Source organism: Trichechus manatus, unplaced genomic scaffold, assembly GCF_000243295.1.
Source record: "Trichechus manatus latirostris isolate Lorelei unplaced genomic scaffold, TriManLat1.0 scaffold00060, whole genome shotgun sequence".
NCBI classification, from domain to species: Eukaryota; Metazoa; Chordata; class Mammalia; order Sirenia; family Trichechidae; genus Trichechus; species Trichechus manatus.
The window spans coordinates 3,546,769-3,562,496 of record NW_004443996.1 but is presented as its reverse complement, the minus strand read 5'-3'; the positions used below and the strand labels follow the sequence as shown (position 1 = coordinate 3,562,496).

The 15,728-nt window shown below is 38.5% G+C and overlaps 1 protein-coding gene across 1 annotated transcript in view; it reads left to right on the top strand.

Moving 5' to 3' along the window:
• The first annotated feature begins 6,755 nt into the window (after nucleotides 1-6,755).
• ZNF711 (zinc finger protein 711) overlaps nucleotides 6,756-15,728 on the top strand; it is a 30,173-nt gene continuing 21,200 nt past the window's right edge. Inside the window, exons 1-3 of the mRNA XM_004378874.1 lie at nucleotides 6,756-6,877; nucleotides 7,893-8,020; nucleotides 8,967-9,701. Coding sequence (XP_004378931.1) covers nucleotides 9,623-9,701 — 79 coding nt within the window. The 5' untranslated portion in view covers nucleotides 6,756-6,877; nucleotides 7,893-8,020; nucleotides 8,967-9,622. The remainder of the gene's footprint in view (nucleotides 6,878-7,892; nucleotides 8,021-8,966; nucleotides 9,702-15,728) is intronic.

Below are 15,728 nucleotides of genomic sequence, written 5' to 3'. Positions count from 1 at the left end.
AGCCTAAAAAAAGTAAAGTAGTACTATTTGGTGTTAGGAACGTTGGTAGCACATTGGTAAAGAGCTCAGGCTGCTAACCAAAAAGTCAGCAGTTCGAATCCACCAGCTTCTCCTTGAAAACTCTATGGGGCAGTTCTACTCTGTCCTATAGGGTCGCTATGAGTCAGAATCGACTCGACAGCAACAGTTGTTTTTTTTTTTTTAATTTGGCGTTAAGGCAGCTTGCGAAGACAAAGTAAAGTACTGTAATGAAATGTGCAAAGACCTGAAATTAGAAAACCAAAAGGGAAGAACATGCTCAGCATTTCTCAAGCGGATACAACTGAAGAAAAAAATTCAAGTTTTGGGTTGCAATATTGAAGGATTATACTGATAAAATATTGAATGAAGGCACAGTAAGTATCAAAAGAAGATGAAAGGAATACACAGAGTCACTATACCAAAAAGGATTGGTTGACCTTCAGTCATTTCAGGAGGTAACATATGATCAAGAACCCATGGTACTGAAGGAAGAAGTCCAATCTGCACTGAAGGCATTGGTGAAAAACAAGGCTGCAGGAATTGACGGAATACCAATTGAGATATTTCAACAAACTGATGCAGTACTGGAAGTGCTCACTACTCTATGCCAACAAATTTGAAATGCACCTACCTTGCCAACTGACTGGAAGAGATCCAAATTTGTGCCCATTGCAAAGAAAGGTGATCCAAAAGAATGTGGAAATTATCAAATAATATCATTAATATCATACACAAGTAAAATTTTGCTGAAGATCATTCAAAAGTGGCTGCAGCCAGTACATCGACAGGGACCTGCCACAAGTTCAAGCCAGATTCAGTACAGGACATGGAATGAGGGTTATCATTGCTGATATCAGATGGATCTTAGCTGAAAGCAGAGACTATCAGAAAGATGTTTACCTGTGTTTTATTGACTATGCAAAGGCATTCGACTGTGTGGATCATAACAAATTATGGATAACACTGCGAAGAATGGGAATTCCAGACACTTAATTGTGCTCTTGGGCAACCTGGACATAGACCAAGAGGCAGTGGTTGGAAAAGAACAAGAAGATACTGCATGGTTTAAAATCAGGAACAGTGCACGTCAGGGTTGTATCCTTTCACTGTATTTATTCAATCTGTATGCTGAGCAAATAATGTGAGAAGCTGGACTATATGAAGAAGAATGTGGCATCAGGATTGGAGGAAGACTCATTAAAAACCTACTATATGCAGATGACACAACCTTGCTTGCTGAAGGAGCCCTGGTGGCCCACTGGTTAAAAGCTCGGCTGCTAACCAAAAGGTCGGCAGTTCAAATCCACTGCCTGCTCCTTGGAAACCCTATGGGGCTGTTCTACTCTGTCCTATAGGGTTGCTATGAGTCAGAATCTACTCAAAGGCAACAAATTTGTTTTGTTTTTTTTCCTTGCTGAAAGTGAAGAGGACTTGAAGCACTTACTGTATGGATTACACTTACTGTATGGATTACACCTCAACATAAAGAAACCAAAAATCCTAACAACTGGACCAGAAAGCAACCTCATGATAAATGGAGAAAAGATTGAAGTTGTCAAGGATTCATTTTACTTGGATCCCTAATCAATGCCCATGGAAGCAGCAGTCAAGAAATCGAACAACGTATTGCATTGGGCAAATCTGCTGCAAAAGACCTCTTTGAAGTGTTAAAAAGCAAACATGTCACTCTGAGGACTAAGGTGCGCCTGATCCAAGTTATGGTATTTTTAATTGCCTCATATGCATGTGAAAGCCAGATAAAGAAGAAGGAAGACTGAAGAAGAATTAATGCCTTCGAATTACGGTTTTGGCAAAGAATATTGAATATACCATAGACTGTCAGAAGGATGAACAATCTATCTCGGAAGAAGTACAGCCAGAATACTACTTAGAAGGAAGGATGGCAAGATTTCGTCTCATGTACTTGGGACATGTTATTAGGAGGGATCAGTCTCTGGAGAAGGACATTGTGCTTGGTAAAGTAAAGTGTCAGTAAAAAAGAGGAAGACCTTCAAGGAGATGGATTGACACAGTGGCTGCAACAGTAGGCTCAAACATAGCAATAATTGTTAGGATGGTGCAGGACAGACTGAACAGTGTTTCCTTCTGTTGTACATAGGGTTGCTATGAGTCAGAACTGACTCTACGGCACCTAACAACAACATTTGCTGTCAATATGCTGTAAACACAAAAACAAATGTGAGTGTTGATAATGTATGAAAGTATTCAGTTATAAAGTGGTCTTCTAGATTACCTGGAATATGCTTATGTTAATTTTTTTAGATTATCTCCTTGGGAGATTGCTAGGTTACAGTTAAAGCAAGAAGACTAAAGTTTTCAAAGAGAATAGCTTTAAGGGAGTGTAGCTGACTGACAGACTGTGAATCCAGAGGCATATGAGGAAGAAGAGACAGCAATACAGTATTTGGTTTCTAAACATACCATAGTAAAACACTATTAGTCAAGATTACAAGGGGAAGTAGAGGGAGCAAAGTAAGCAAACTGCAAAACAAAGCAAGCTCAAAATTACAAAAAAAAAGAGTTTATAGCACCTTATTAATATTGCTGGTCTTTAGGCTAATATGAAACTGCAAAAAAACTAAAGCATGGACATAAAAACACTTAAGTACTTAAAAAAAATAGCACATATAGCCATCCTTAACAGTTCTTCTTCTACATAATGTTCACTTCATTTGGGTTCCTTACCATCTGCACCTTTCCTTCAAATAAATATTGACCAGATACTTAAACGACTTTATGTTGAAAGGTCTTTCATATTATTACCCATCTGGGGTTCCCACAAGTCTCCTTCTGTCCTTATCTGGATGTCATCCTTGAATTCTAGTGGGAATTGCCAGCAATGTTTAAGCGGGGAAGTGACATAATCAGTTTGTTTCTGTTGTTATGGAAGTGAACTCTGGCTGTGTAGATTCTACCCTATAAAAGACACCAAGTGGAGTAAAGAGACTTGTAGCAGAGAAATCACTCAGGAGGTTATTTTAACTGTCTGATTTGTTGAGGGATTCAACTAAAGCAATGGAACTAAGAATGAAGTGGAAAGAGTTGATTTGAGATTTTTTTTTTCTGATTTAGTGAGTTCTGATTTTAGGATTTGGTGAGTAAATAGACACAGAGGAACTAGTTAGCAAAGCGTTGCAGAGTCCAGGTAAGAAATGATGTGAGCCTGAATAAGGTAAAGGTATTAGTAATGGAAAAAACAAAAAGGATGAATTCCACAGATTTTTAAGGAGGTAGAATTCTCAGGACATTTTGATTGACTAGATGTTTGGAGAAAGAGGAACAGCAAGGATGATCTCTGGGTTGTAAAAATTATCTATCGTTGTGTATCGTGCACAAAGGTGATAACGTAAAAACCCCCGACTTTCTCAGTTTTCTTCTATTAGTGTCTGTCTGGAATTGTCACTGGGAGAAGACCTTTCAAGCAGTATTTGCCGAGGTATACAATATAGAAATGTGTCATGTATGAGAATAAACAGATAAAAAATACCTTTCTTCATTTTGGAGGGAAAATAAAAGACTAAATAAACAACGTCTCCAGGGTTCAGGTTTACTTGTGTTTATTGACTATGCAAAGGCATTCGACTGTGTGGATCATAACAAATTATAGATAACATTTCAAAGAACGGAGATTCCAGAACACTTAATTGTGTTCATGCGGAACCTGTACATAGACCAAGGGGCAGTCGTTTGAATGGAACAAGGGGATACTGCATGGTTTAAAATCAGAGGAGGTGTGCATCAGGGTGTATCCTTTCACTGTACTCATTCAATCTGTATGCCGAGCAAATAATCCAAGAAGCTGGACTATATGACGAAGAAACTGGCATTAGGATTGGAGGAAGACTCATTAACAACCTGCAACATGCAGATGACACAACCTTGCTTGCTGAAAGGAAGATGACTTGAAGCACTCACTGATGAAAATAAAAGACTAGCCTTCAGTATGCATTCCACCTTAACAAAAATCCTCACAACTTGACCAATAAGCAACATCATGATAAACGGAGAAAAGATTGAAGTTGTCAAGGATTTCGTTTTACTTGGATCCACAATCAATGCCTGTGGAAGTAGCGGTCAAGAAATCAAACAACATATTGCATTGGGAAAACCTGCTGCAAAAGGCCTCTTTAAAGTGTTAAAAAGCAAAGAAGTCACTTTGATGACTAAGTTGCGCCTGACCCAACTCATGGTATTTTCAATCTCATTATACACCTGCAAAAGCTGGACAATGAATAAGGAAGACCAAAGAAGAATTGATACCTTTGAATTATGGTTTTGGCAAAGAATATTGAATATACCATGGACTGTTAGAAGGACGAACAAATCTGTCGGAAGAAGTACACTCATAATGTTCATTAGAAGCAAGGATGGCAAGACTTCATCTCACGTACTAGGGACATGTTATCAGAAGAGACCTGGAGAAGGACATCATGCTTGGTAAAGTAGAGGGTCAGCAAAAAAGAGGAAGACCCTCAATGAGATGAACTGACATAGTGACTGCAGCAATGGGCTCAAACATAGCAAAAGTTGCAAGGATGGCACAGGACCTGACAATGTTTCATTCTATTGTGGATGGGGTCGCTATGAGTTGGAAGCGACACAAGGGCACCTAACACCAACAACAACAGAGGTGCCAGCAAACTACAGCCCACAGGCCAAATCTGGACTGCTGCCTGTTTTTTATGGTCTGTGACTAAGAATCATGTTTATATTTTTAAATATTTGAAAAAAATCCAAAGAAGAATAATTTTCATGACAATGAAATGAATAATTTTTGTGAAATCAGTATGCGAAAATAATGTAAAATTCAAATTTCAGTGCCCATAAGTAAAGTTCTATTGCAACACAGCCATACTAATGTGTGTACATATTGTCTATGACTGATTTTGGGCTGCAGTGGCAGAGTTGAGTAGTTTTAACAGATACCGTATGGCCTGAAAAGCTTAAAATATTTACTATCTGGTCTTTACAGAGAAAGTTTGTTGACTACTGGTCTACTATGAGTTAGGTAGTGTGCTAAGTGCTTTTACATCGTGTCTCCTGTGATTTCCTCAAAACCTTTAGTGGTATATATATATTAGGTTATACAGACTTGGGGAAATTATCTAGACAGCCCAGAACAATAAAATGTTTTTGTTTGTAAATATTCAAATTATTTACGCAAAAGTAATGTTCTCTCTCTCTCTCTTTCCCCCCCAAAAGGATCGTATCCTTTCCCAGCTTACTCACTGCCTTTGGTTCCAAATGCTTATAGTATTAAAGCTAAATTCTCAGAATATAAAACAGTTTGCAAATGCAATCTAGTCTCCACCTAGCTTTGAGTCACATCTCCTCACTCTTTTCCCCACCCCTCATGCACTGAATTTCTCACTGTTCTCCCACCTTTTAAGTGCAGACACAAGCTGAGAGTGACTCATTCAAGGGCTATTTAGTGTTGGGTTCCTTGTCATCGGCACTAAGTCCACCTTTCCTTTCCATCCCTTTCTTCACTCTACTTTCTTCATCGAACTGTCTACCATAAGGAAATATAAAGAAAAGAATGAAAGAAGGGAGGGAGGGAAATTGCAAACCAGACACAGGCTATATTGGGGGAGCATGCTTCTTATCACTCTGATAAGGTTAATCTTCGAGGGTATGGGCGGTATTTTTTTAACAGCGTCCAACATCTATTAAAGGCTCAGTGAGTGCTCATCCAGTCATTGATTTTCCCCCTCCCCCTCTTCCTCTCCTTTGGGAAACCTGGAAAACAGAAACATCTTCCCACGGAAACTCCTCAGGGGCGCGCCAAGATCTGGGCTTGCGCACTTGGGCTTGGCAGGAGCTGCAGCTCCTACTGCAAGTCCGCGGGGTCTCCAAGCACAAACCCAGCACGGGTTTCTCGCTCTCCCGCGCGCGTGCGCGCGCTCCCCTTCCAGGCCCCCTACCCTGCAGAAGGTTAGCGTGATGTAATGCAACCTCAGCATGTCAGCGGCAATATAAAGCAGGGCGAAGCGGCGCGCCTCCCAGACGCAGGGTAGCTTGTGATTGGTTCGGGCTGTGGGACCTCGGAAACCCGAATGTGAGGACCTTACAGATCCACAGCTGCCGCCCCCCACAGAAATCCACAGCGCGGTCAGAGTCCGACTGGCGGCTGCGGTGGCGGCGGCAGGTAAGGCGATTCCTGAGGAGTAAGTGGAGGGACTTGGGTCCGCTGCGCTGAGTGTCCTTCGTGTGCGGGGAGGAGAGGCTTGCACCCAGCGTGTAGAGTAGGGCGAGAGGAACAATGGAAGCGGCATCTGGTCCCTAAGCCTTTCCTCCTCAGTCGGACAGTTTTGCTCCTCAGACGCAGCCGGTGGCTGAAGGAATGGAGGGAAGTCAGTGTTTCTCCCTCAGGCAAACGCGTCTTGCCCTAGGCCGGAGCCCCTGGGAGCGAGAGGCGTCTTTGAGACCGTCGGTGGTTTAGGGTGATGGGAAAATGGCGGAAAACAAAACGGTGAAGTGAAGAATGCAGCGTCCCCCGGCATTTTCTCTCGGCGACCCTTCCCCCCCATATCGCTGCCGCTCGCTCCCCCCTCCCCCCACTTAAACCCCCGCCTCCAGCCCGCCGCTAATGGTAACCTTTGGAATGCGCGAAGGATGGCGGCGTTTTGCGAGATTGTGGTACCGAATCGGGCATCTTAGGGGGATTGGGAGCCGTCAGAGCCTGGGGGGCTGTGTGCGGCAATTGTCGCCTCCACTAAAACACCACCATTTTGATTCCCGGCCGTCTCCCACGTAGCGGGTCAGAAGGAGCCGGAGGAGGGTGAGGGGTTGGGCAGCACCGTGTGGGTAGCAGCGGTGGCGACCGCTGCACCAAGTGAGAGAAGGGAGGAGAGGAAGGGAGATTCTTGTCGTTTAGGTCTTTTCCTTTCCGCCCGTGTTCGGTTTAAGATCTGTGCAGATGGGTAATGTATGAGAGGACACGTGCGAGCGTTCTGCTTGAAATGATTGAAACTTGGCACGGTCGTGGGAAAGGAAGACTTATGCGGGAAGAGAGCTGCGTCCAAAGCTGCAATACTGCTACTTGCCAGGGCTCCTTTGTCTCCTATCTCTGCAAATACTACTTTGGCATTCTCTCGCTCTGCCGCCTTCGGGTTTCTCTTCTACCCCTCACCCCATTTACATCACTGAGAAGCAAGGTCCTGAATGAGCTCTGATTAGAGGAGACAGATGAGAGTAAAATTTCCTTTTGTGATTTCTGATCCCTGTGTATCGATGGAAAGCGTTTACTTGAAGCGTATCTGGTGGGTTGCCTCTATTCATTGAGAATGTGAGATATACTCTTGAGAAGACTGAGAAGCCTAGCTATCTATTGCTTATGGAATATTTGACACGTTCCTGTTCTCATACCTCATTTCTTCTTATTATTGAGCTTATTGAAACTTCCCATATGGGAAAAAAGGTGCTCCAGTTTGTTTATTTGGTATTTATATAGCCATACTTCCCATAACAGTTACACTATGTGTTAATAATTTTTACACTTAATTGAGCGCTAGTGCAGCCTTTTCTCTATGCATTTGGCAAGGATAAAGCTTGCCCTTGGTTCGCTTTCGCTTTCCAAAATAAGGTCTTGCTACTGATTTTTTTTAAAAAATGTGCTTTAGAGAAGATTTTGATTTAATCGAGTGGTTGAATTCTAAGTGTAATAACGTTGCTTGTGTTGCTGTTGGAATCCCTTTGGTTGCTTTTTAGATTAACTCAGATTTCAGCATATGAGCCTTTCCCAACCTAACATCGCAAGTTAAAGTGTAAAGAAAAACATTTTTTTAAGTTGTGTAATAGATTTGGTTTAAAATGTCAAGTATCTAATTTTGAATATATTTTTACAATAGGTAAAAAGAAAGTTTTTCCAAAGAAAGTAGCATAGTTCAGAAGGAAACATAACAAAAAGAAATTGCTGCAGATTTTATTTTACAATATGGAAGAAAATCTACAGTTTCTTGGAGACACTCATACTAAGGTGATTAACAAATTACTTAATGCTTAAATTACTTAAATAAAATTAAGTTTTCAAAAACATTTTAAAGACATTTGTTAATTGTTATTATTAGTTATAGGATAAAGAAAGCAATTACTCTAATTAAAGGCGAAATAGACACTGTTTTAAATGTTAAAAATAAGTACTTACGGCATTTTATCTGTGAACACACAGGCTGTTTACTGTGAACTCTCTTGGCCTCGTTTTGCATAATAGCAAGGCAGAAAACAATTTTCTGGTATTTGAAAAAAGACAAAATACAGCTAAGAATGTCTAAGAAATTGGTAATTTTGCTCACATGTAGCTAAAGTAATTTTGTCTGAATCATTTGATGTATAAAAATGTCACTTGGTGCTGTAGCATATTTATGTACACAGCTCAGATGTTGATAGGGGAGGGGATACCCTGTGAGACTCCTGCCTCCTATATGACTATAGAACTTTAAGCAAGATGAAAACCTTTTTGATCCTTCTGTATTTATAGAATCTAAGAAGAGATTAAGTTCTTTTTACACGGCACCTTTCTGAAACTTCCATTCATGATGTAACCTCATCTTTTGTGCAGTATAACCCAATTTATTAAACACCCCTGACTGAAACAGCGATAAATGCCTTATAAAATTGACAGTGTTTTTGATTGATTCACTTAGAATCTTCTGTTTGAAGGGGAAATACACATATGTAATTCTAAGAAATACATTGAATGACAGCATCTGACTTTATGTTCCATAATATCTGATGATCTTAAATATAAGTCATTTGAAATGAAATAGGTTGAGCCCTTGATTTCAAAACCAGCATGAGGTTAGCATGACTTTATTAACCATTAATGAAAAAATTTGGTTGTACAATTATAAGTAAAAGATATGCTGCAAGAAACAATTTTCTAAATGTTTATATGTGATTGATCTTATCTTTACCATATGTAGGAAGCAGTCATGTTTCATGAGTCCTCAAAACTGTGAGACAAGAGAATGTAGTAGAGTGAGGCCAGAAGTCCTCACTGGTTCAAAGAACTCCAGGGAAACTGGGATAGAACATTTTACATTATAAGTAGAACCCCGGGAGCCAGAGGTGAACACAAGTTTATCTGCAGAGTCCGCCTGCAGGGCTGATCTGGGTCTGGAAGAAATGGATGAGAGCCACTGGATGAAATTCACTAATACTAGACGTCTGAGTCCTCTAGTAATGTATAAATATCCTAACTACTGTCTGTTGTCATCTTGTTTTTCTTTTTTTCTTCTTTTGTAACTTCACTTTTAACTGGAACCTCAGCGCTGCAGTTTTGTTCTTTTACTTGCTTGCTTCTATTATTTCCCTATGCCTCATCACCCTTACTGTGTCTTATTCTTTATCACCCTAAGTTTACTGCCACGTGGCCCTTTTATTTATGGTTGTCACATAAAGAAAGCATCAAGGTTTTTTGTTTGTTTTCCTGTGTAATGAGATTTGCACACATGGTTGAGAGACATATTTTAAATTCCTTTTTTTTCCTCAAAAAAACTGACTTTGGCCTAAATATATTTAAACTATTTTTTTAAAAAGTGTTTCTTTTACAGAGATTTGTGAATGAGCTTTGCTAAGTATGGACCCAGGTGGTGGAAGTCTTGGATTGCACACATCAGAATCTAGAATGGCCCATACCATGATTATGCAGGATTTTGGTAAAACATTTTCTTTGTAGTATTTTCCTTTTCTTTTTTAAAAGTCAGAACATACTAAAAATCAAAAGTAAATTGAAGAAGGGGTGAATATTTACCGTGGGAAATTGTTCTTTTACTGGGAAATACATCTGTAGAGCTTATTTTTTTAAAGTAAAAGTATGTGTCAGTCTACTTAAAATCAATCTTCTACTTGGAATATAGTGATAATATATTATTGATAATGAAATACTCAATTTACATAATTCCATCACATTCTGATAGTATGTAGCAATTATTGCATGTAGAAAATGTTAAATTGACTTTTTAAAATACATTTGAAGTTGCATAGTTAATAAAGCTCAAAGGGAAGTGCTTTTACTCAAAGAAATTAGATGCATATGTAGTGATATAGGGAAAATCATGCACTAGGTGATTAATTACATTCTGATACTATATCCTCAGAAAGTTGTTACCAATAACATACATTTCTCTTGTTAAAGAAGAGACTCCCTACTTTTGTGGTCAAGTTTTTCAGTAGCTTCTTTACAGTAGTCATTTTGAAGAAGATGCTAAGACTCCATTGACAGTCAACAGACTGAACTGGAGCAGGGCTGGTCTGAATTACAGGCGATAGAGGTATCTGAAGTACAAGAGTCAGGTCTGGGATGATTAGAATTGAAGATACAATCGGAGGACAGAGAAGACAAATGGGAAATTGGGATAAAAAGTCAACAGGAAACATGAGGTGTTATGGGGTGGTTTAAGCTAAAATTAGAGATGGGGGACTGGAACTAGTGATACGTTGCTCAATTAAGAATATGCTACTACTGGTCTAGGATAATATGGTTGAATATGTCATTTGGTCCCTGTTGAAAAGCCCAGTGTAATGAGTGTCAGAACAACTAGATTCTAGTCTTGCCTGTGCTGTTAACTAGTTGTATAAATGTAGTCAGTTTACTTACTTCTTGATAATATGTAAGGTCCTCTCCAGTACTATGATTCTTCAACATTTCTGTATGATGAATAAAAGTGGACAGATAAAGATTAGATGTGATGAGCGGTTAATTGATGAAATAGAAAGGAATCGTAGATTTTTTTCTGCTAGAGCCAGAAGTGAGTTGTGTTGATTATAGACGATTTAGAAATGATGTTGGATGGAAAAATGTACAGGAATAAATTCTAAAAGGAAGACATAATGCTGAAAAGTGAGAGCTAAATTAGAAGTGTTCTTATGAATTCATGGCTAGGACTTGATACTTTTCAGAATACTGGAACACTTGAACTTCATTCAGTATGGTAAATAAGTTCTGGTTGAAATGTCAACTTTTAATTTTTTTACTTTTTAAAATAAGATAGAGATTTTTTAAATGGAAGTAGTACACTATTTTCTCCATTTGATACAATATATTATCTACCATATAGTATTTGGTAAAGTGCCAGAACCCCCTTCAACTCCTCTTGGCAGCTGAAATATGATTCATTCCAAAGGATGAAAAAATGATTGGTGTTGGTGGATATTTACTTGGTGTTCCCCTTATCTTCCTTTTCATTGTTCCTCCTAAATATCTTGAAGTTTAATTAACCCCTTATTACATCAAATACATTATCTGCTAGAGAAGTAGAACGTGAATATAGAAATATTTTTGTATACATTCTTTTTTCCTTATTTTTTGTTGACATATAATTCATATACCATACAAGTCACCCATTTTCAGGTTTGCAATTCAGTTGATTTTAATATAGTCACAGAGTTGTGCAGTCATCACCACTAATAATTTTAGAATATTTCATCATCCTAAAAAGAAACCTGGTACCCATTAGCAGTTACTCTCACTTGTCCCCAGCCCTAGGCAACCACTAGTCTACTTTCTGTTTCTGTAGGTTTGCCTATTCTAGACATTTCACACAAATGGAATCATACAATATGTGGCCTTTGGTATCACGTTTCTTTCGCTTGGCATAAAGTTTTCAAGGATCATCCATGTTGGAGCATGCATCAGTATTTCATTCTTTTTATTGCCGAATAATATTCCATTGTGTGGTTATACTGTATTTTGTTTATCCATTCGTTAGTTGATGGACAGTTGGGCTGTTGAAATATTTTTAATTCGCTAAAACAATTTTGTGTTTAACTTAGTGCTTTCTTTCTTAGACTGGGGTATAAGTGCCCTTACAGGCACATGGCAATATGCCAAGAGATACCTGAAGCCGAAGAATAAACACCACATCTTCTTGGAGTCCCTTTCATTTAAATTGGGAAAAGTATACATACACACACACACATAAACACCTACACATAATTTATATACATACCTACACGCATACTCAGATACATTATGGGGTAGAAGGAAAAAATTTTCTCTATTCTCTATCTTTTTGGGAGTAATAAAATGGAAAGTTTGAGAGGTACTAACTTAAGATTTCCAGATATTTTATTGGTATTTTCATAGTATCATTTAAAGCCCTTTCTAATAGAGTAAATAATATTTATATGAGAAAAAAGTTTAAAGCCATTGTTTTTTGTAGTACAGGTCTTAATGATTCAACTGCCTGGTAGTATTTTGTAGTTACTGGTTTTTTTTTGTTTTTTTTTTTGCATGGTATTTTTTTTCTCTTTTTTTATTGTACTTTAGATGAAGTTTTACAGGACAAATAGTTTCTCATTAAACACTTAGTACAATATTGTTTTATGACAATGGTTAACAACCCCACGACATGTCAACACTGTCCCTTCTCAACCTTGGGTTCCCTATTACCAGCTTTCCTGTCCCCCCACCACCACCTTCTAGTCCTTGTTCCTGGACTATTGTGCCCCATTAGGCTTGTTTTGTTTTATGGGTCTGTGTAATCTTTGGCTTAACGGTGAACCTCCGGAGCGACTTCATTACTGAGCTAAAAGGGTGTCTGGGGGCCATACTCTCCGGGTTTCTCCAGTCTCTGTCAGGCCAGCAAATATGGTCTTTTTTTGTGAGCTAGAATTTTGTTCTGCCTTTCTCTTCAGCTCTGTCCAGGACCCTCCACTGTGGTCCATTAGTCCTTTGGACTAATCTTTTCCTTGTATCCTGTTTTCTTCATTCTCCCTTGCTCACCAAGGTAGAATATAGAACATTTTCTTTATAAACTGTGTTATGCCAATTAAGCTAGATGTTCCCTGAGACCATGCTCCCCACAGCCCTCCGCCCAGCAATTCAGTCCCTCAGGGAGTTTGGATGTGTCTGTGGAGCTTCCATGACCTTTTTCCTTGTACAAGTTGTGCTGGCTTCCGCATATGGTTATTGGTTTTTTGAGGATGATTTTTTTTTTAATTACAGTGAAAATACACACAACAAAACACATACCAATTCAACAATTTGTACATGTATAATTTGGTGACATTGATTACATTCTTCAAGTTGTAGAACAATTCTTGCTTTCCTTTCCCAAATTATTCCGCCACCATTAACATAAAGCCACTGCCCCCTAAGCAAAAACTCCCCCTTTCTGCCTCCCTTCCACCCTTGGTAACCACTGGTAATTTTTGATTTCTATATATTTGCTTATTTCATATGAGTGAAATCATACAGTATTTATCTTTTTGTGACTGACTTATTTTGTTCAGCATAATGTTTGCATAGTTAATCCATGTAGTGGCATGCATCAGGACTTCATTTCTCTTTATGGCTGAGTAATATTACATTGTATGTATATACCACATTTTGTTTATCCCTTCACCTGTTGATGGACATTTGGGTGGTTTCTACTTCTTGACTATTGTGGAAAGTGCTGCAGTGAACATTGGTGTACATGTGTCTGTTCATGTGGCTGCTTTCAAGTCTCATGGGTATATATAAGAGTGGAATAAAACGTGTTGCCAACATGTAGCAACCCTATAGGACAGAGTAGAACTGTCCCATAGGGTTTCCAAGGAGAGGCTAGTGGATTTGAACTGCTGACCTTTTTGGTTAGTGACTGTAGCTCTTAACCACTGTGCCACTAGGGCTATTGTGAAATAGCTGGGTCAAATGGTAGTTCTATGCTCAACTTTTTGAGGAACCACCAATCTGTTTTCCACAGTGGCTGTACTATTTTGCATTCCCACCAGCAGTGGGTGAGGGTTCCTGTTTCTCCAGAACCTCTCCAACACCTATTTTCCTTTCTTTTTTTTCTTTTTTTTTATCATTGCCATTCTAATGGGGGTGAGATGGTATCTCATTGTGGTCTTGATTTGCATCTCTCTAATGGCTCATCGGAAACCTTAGTGGCATAGTGGTTAATAGCTAAGGCTGCTAACCGAAAGGTCAGCAGTTTGAATCCACCAGGTGCTCCTTGGAAACCCTATTAGGGCAGTTCTACTCTGTCCTTATAGGGTTGCTATGAGTTGGAATCGACTCGACGGCAACAGGTTTGGTTTTTTTTTAATGGCTAAACACTTTGAACATCTTTTCTTGTGCTTGTTGGCCATTTGACTATCCTGTTTAGTGAAAAGTCTGTCCAAGTCCTTTGCCTGTTGTTTTGATTTGGTTGTTTGTCCTTTTGTTGTTAAGTTGTAGAAGTATTTTATTTATTTTGCGTATTAGACTTTTATTGAAATATCCCCCAGATTTTCTCCTGATCAGTAGATTGTCTTTTCACATTTTGATAAAGTCCTTTGATGAACAAAAGTATTTAATATTATTTTGTGAGGTCTCTCTGATCTATTTTGTCTTTTGCTGCTCGTGCTTTTGTTGCACATCTAAGGATGGATTCTTTTTTAATTCCATTTTTATGCCATTTTAAATTTAGGCATATAAATCAATGGCAACTAAATTGTATTTACATTTTGGTAAGGTTATTCTGCTGAATTTCCAATTAGATCAGGAAAGACTAATACGGATAATGTTCAGTCATTTTTGTCTTGAAAATGATGTTGACCTAAAATAGAAGCTAGATTTCCATTTGCCCTTGATAATAGATTCTGAACTCTTAGAAGGCAGGGACTCTATGTATTTTTTTATATACAGTTTTGAGCCCGATTTCATAATAAGTGTATTGTTTTTTTTTGTATATTTTATAAAATGCAAAGATGTCAAACAGGTCTAAACCTGAAGGGACGTTTTTTGGGAAGACTTTTGACAATGGAAATTTTAGCCTTGGTAACTTCTGAAAGCAGCTGCCATATGCTTAGTTACCCTACACCCGTTAAACTTTCTAAATTCTAAAATTTTATTAGAAATAAGATAAATGCTCTTTAAATTTCTGTTATCATCAAATCTTAGATATTTGAAACTCCACAGATTAATATTTGTGAAACATTATAGTTTAGCCTACACAGGTAGACTTAGCCAAGTAAGTACATTATGTGGCACGAAACCAAATCAAACCAAACCTGTTGCTGTTGAGTCGATTCCAACTCATAGCAACTCTATAGGACAGAGTAGAACTGTCCCATAGGGTTTCCAAGGAGCGGCTGGTGGATTCAAACTGCCGACCCTTTGGTTAGCAGCCTAATGCTTAACCACTGCGCCACCAGGGCTGCTTAGAGTTTGTCCTATTGAATTTATAGTTGTTTAAAATTTTAGAGGTCCAACAAACTAGTGTTGCTTTGGGACTTAAATTGCTAAACAACCTTGGATGGTGGTCTAAGACAGACCCAACACTTATCAAATTTTATGCTCTAACTCTGGTGAAGTTCTAGGTATTTACATTTAATGAAATAACTTCTCTAGGAATATGGGAAGTGCTTTAAATTAGGATTTATTTCTTACTGTCATTTGGTTATTTGATTTCATGATTTATAAATGACTTTTTCTAATTGTTTATAATTTGCTAAGCTAGTGAGAGAAAACTTTGTAATGCCGTGTAATGCTGTTTACGATATGCTTTAAAATTAAATGAGTGATTGTGGTACATCTTTTTACTGTTTACCTCAAACTATCCCTCTAGTAGTGCCTTACTTGGTTAACCCATGTAAACCTCTTCAAAAACATTCTCTAGAGTAAATAAATTCTTTTCTCTTATAGACAATCAGAAAAAATCCTGTCTTGAATCAAACTATGAGTTCATTTCCCAGCTTGGGCCATGGGCAAGCTA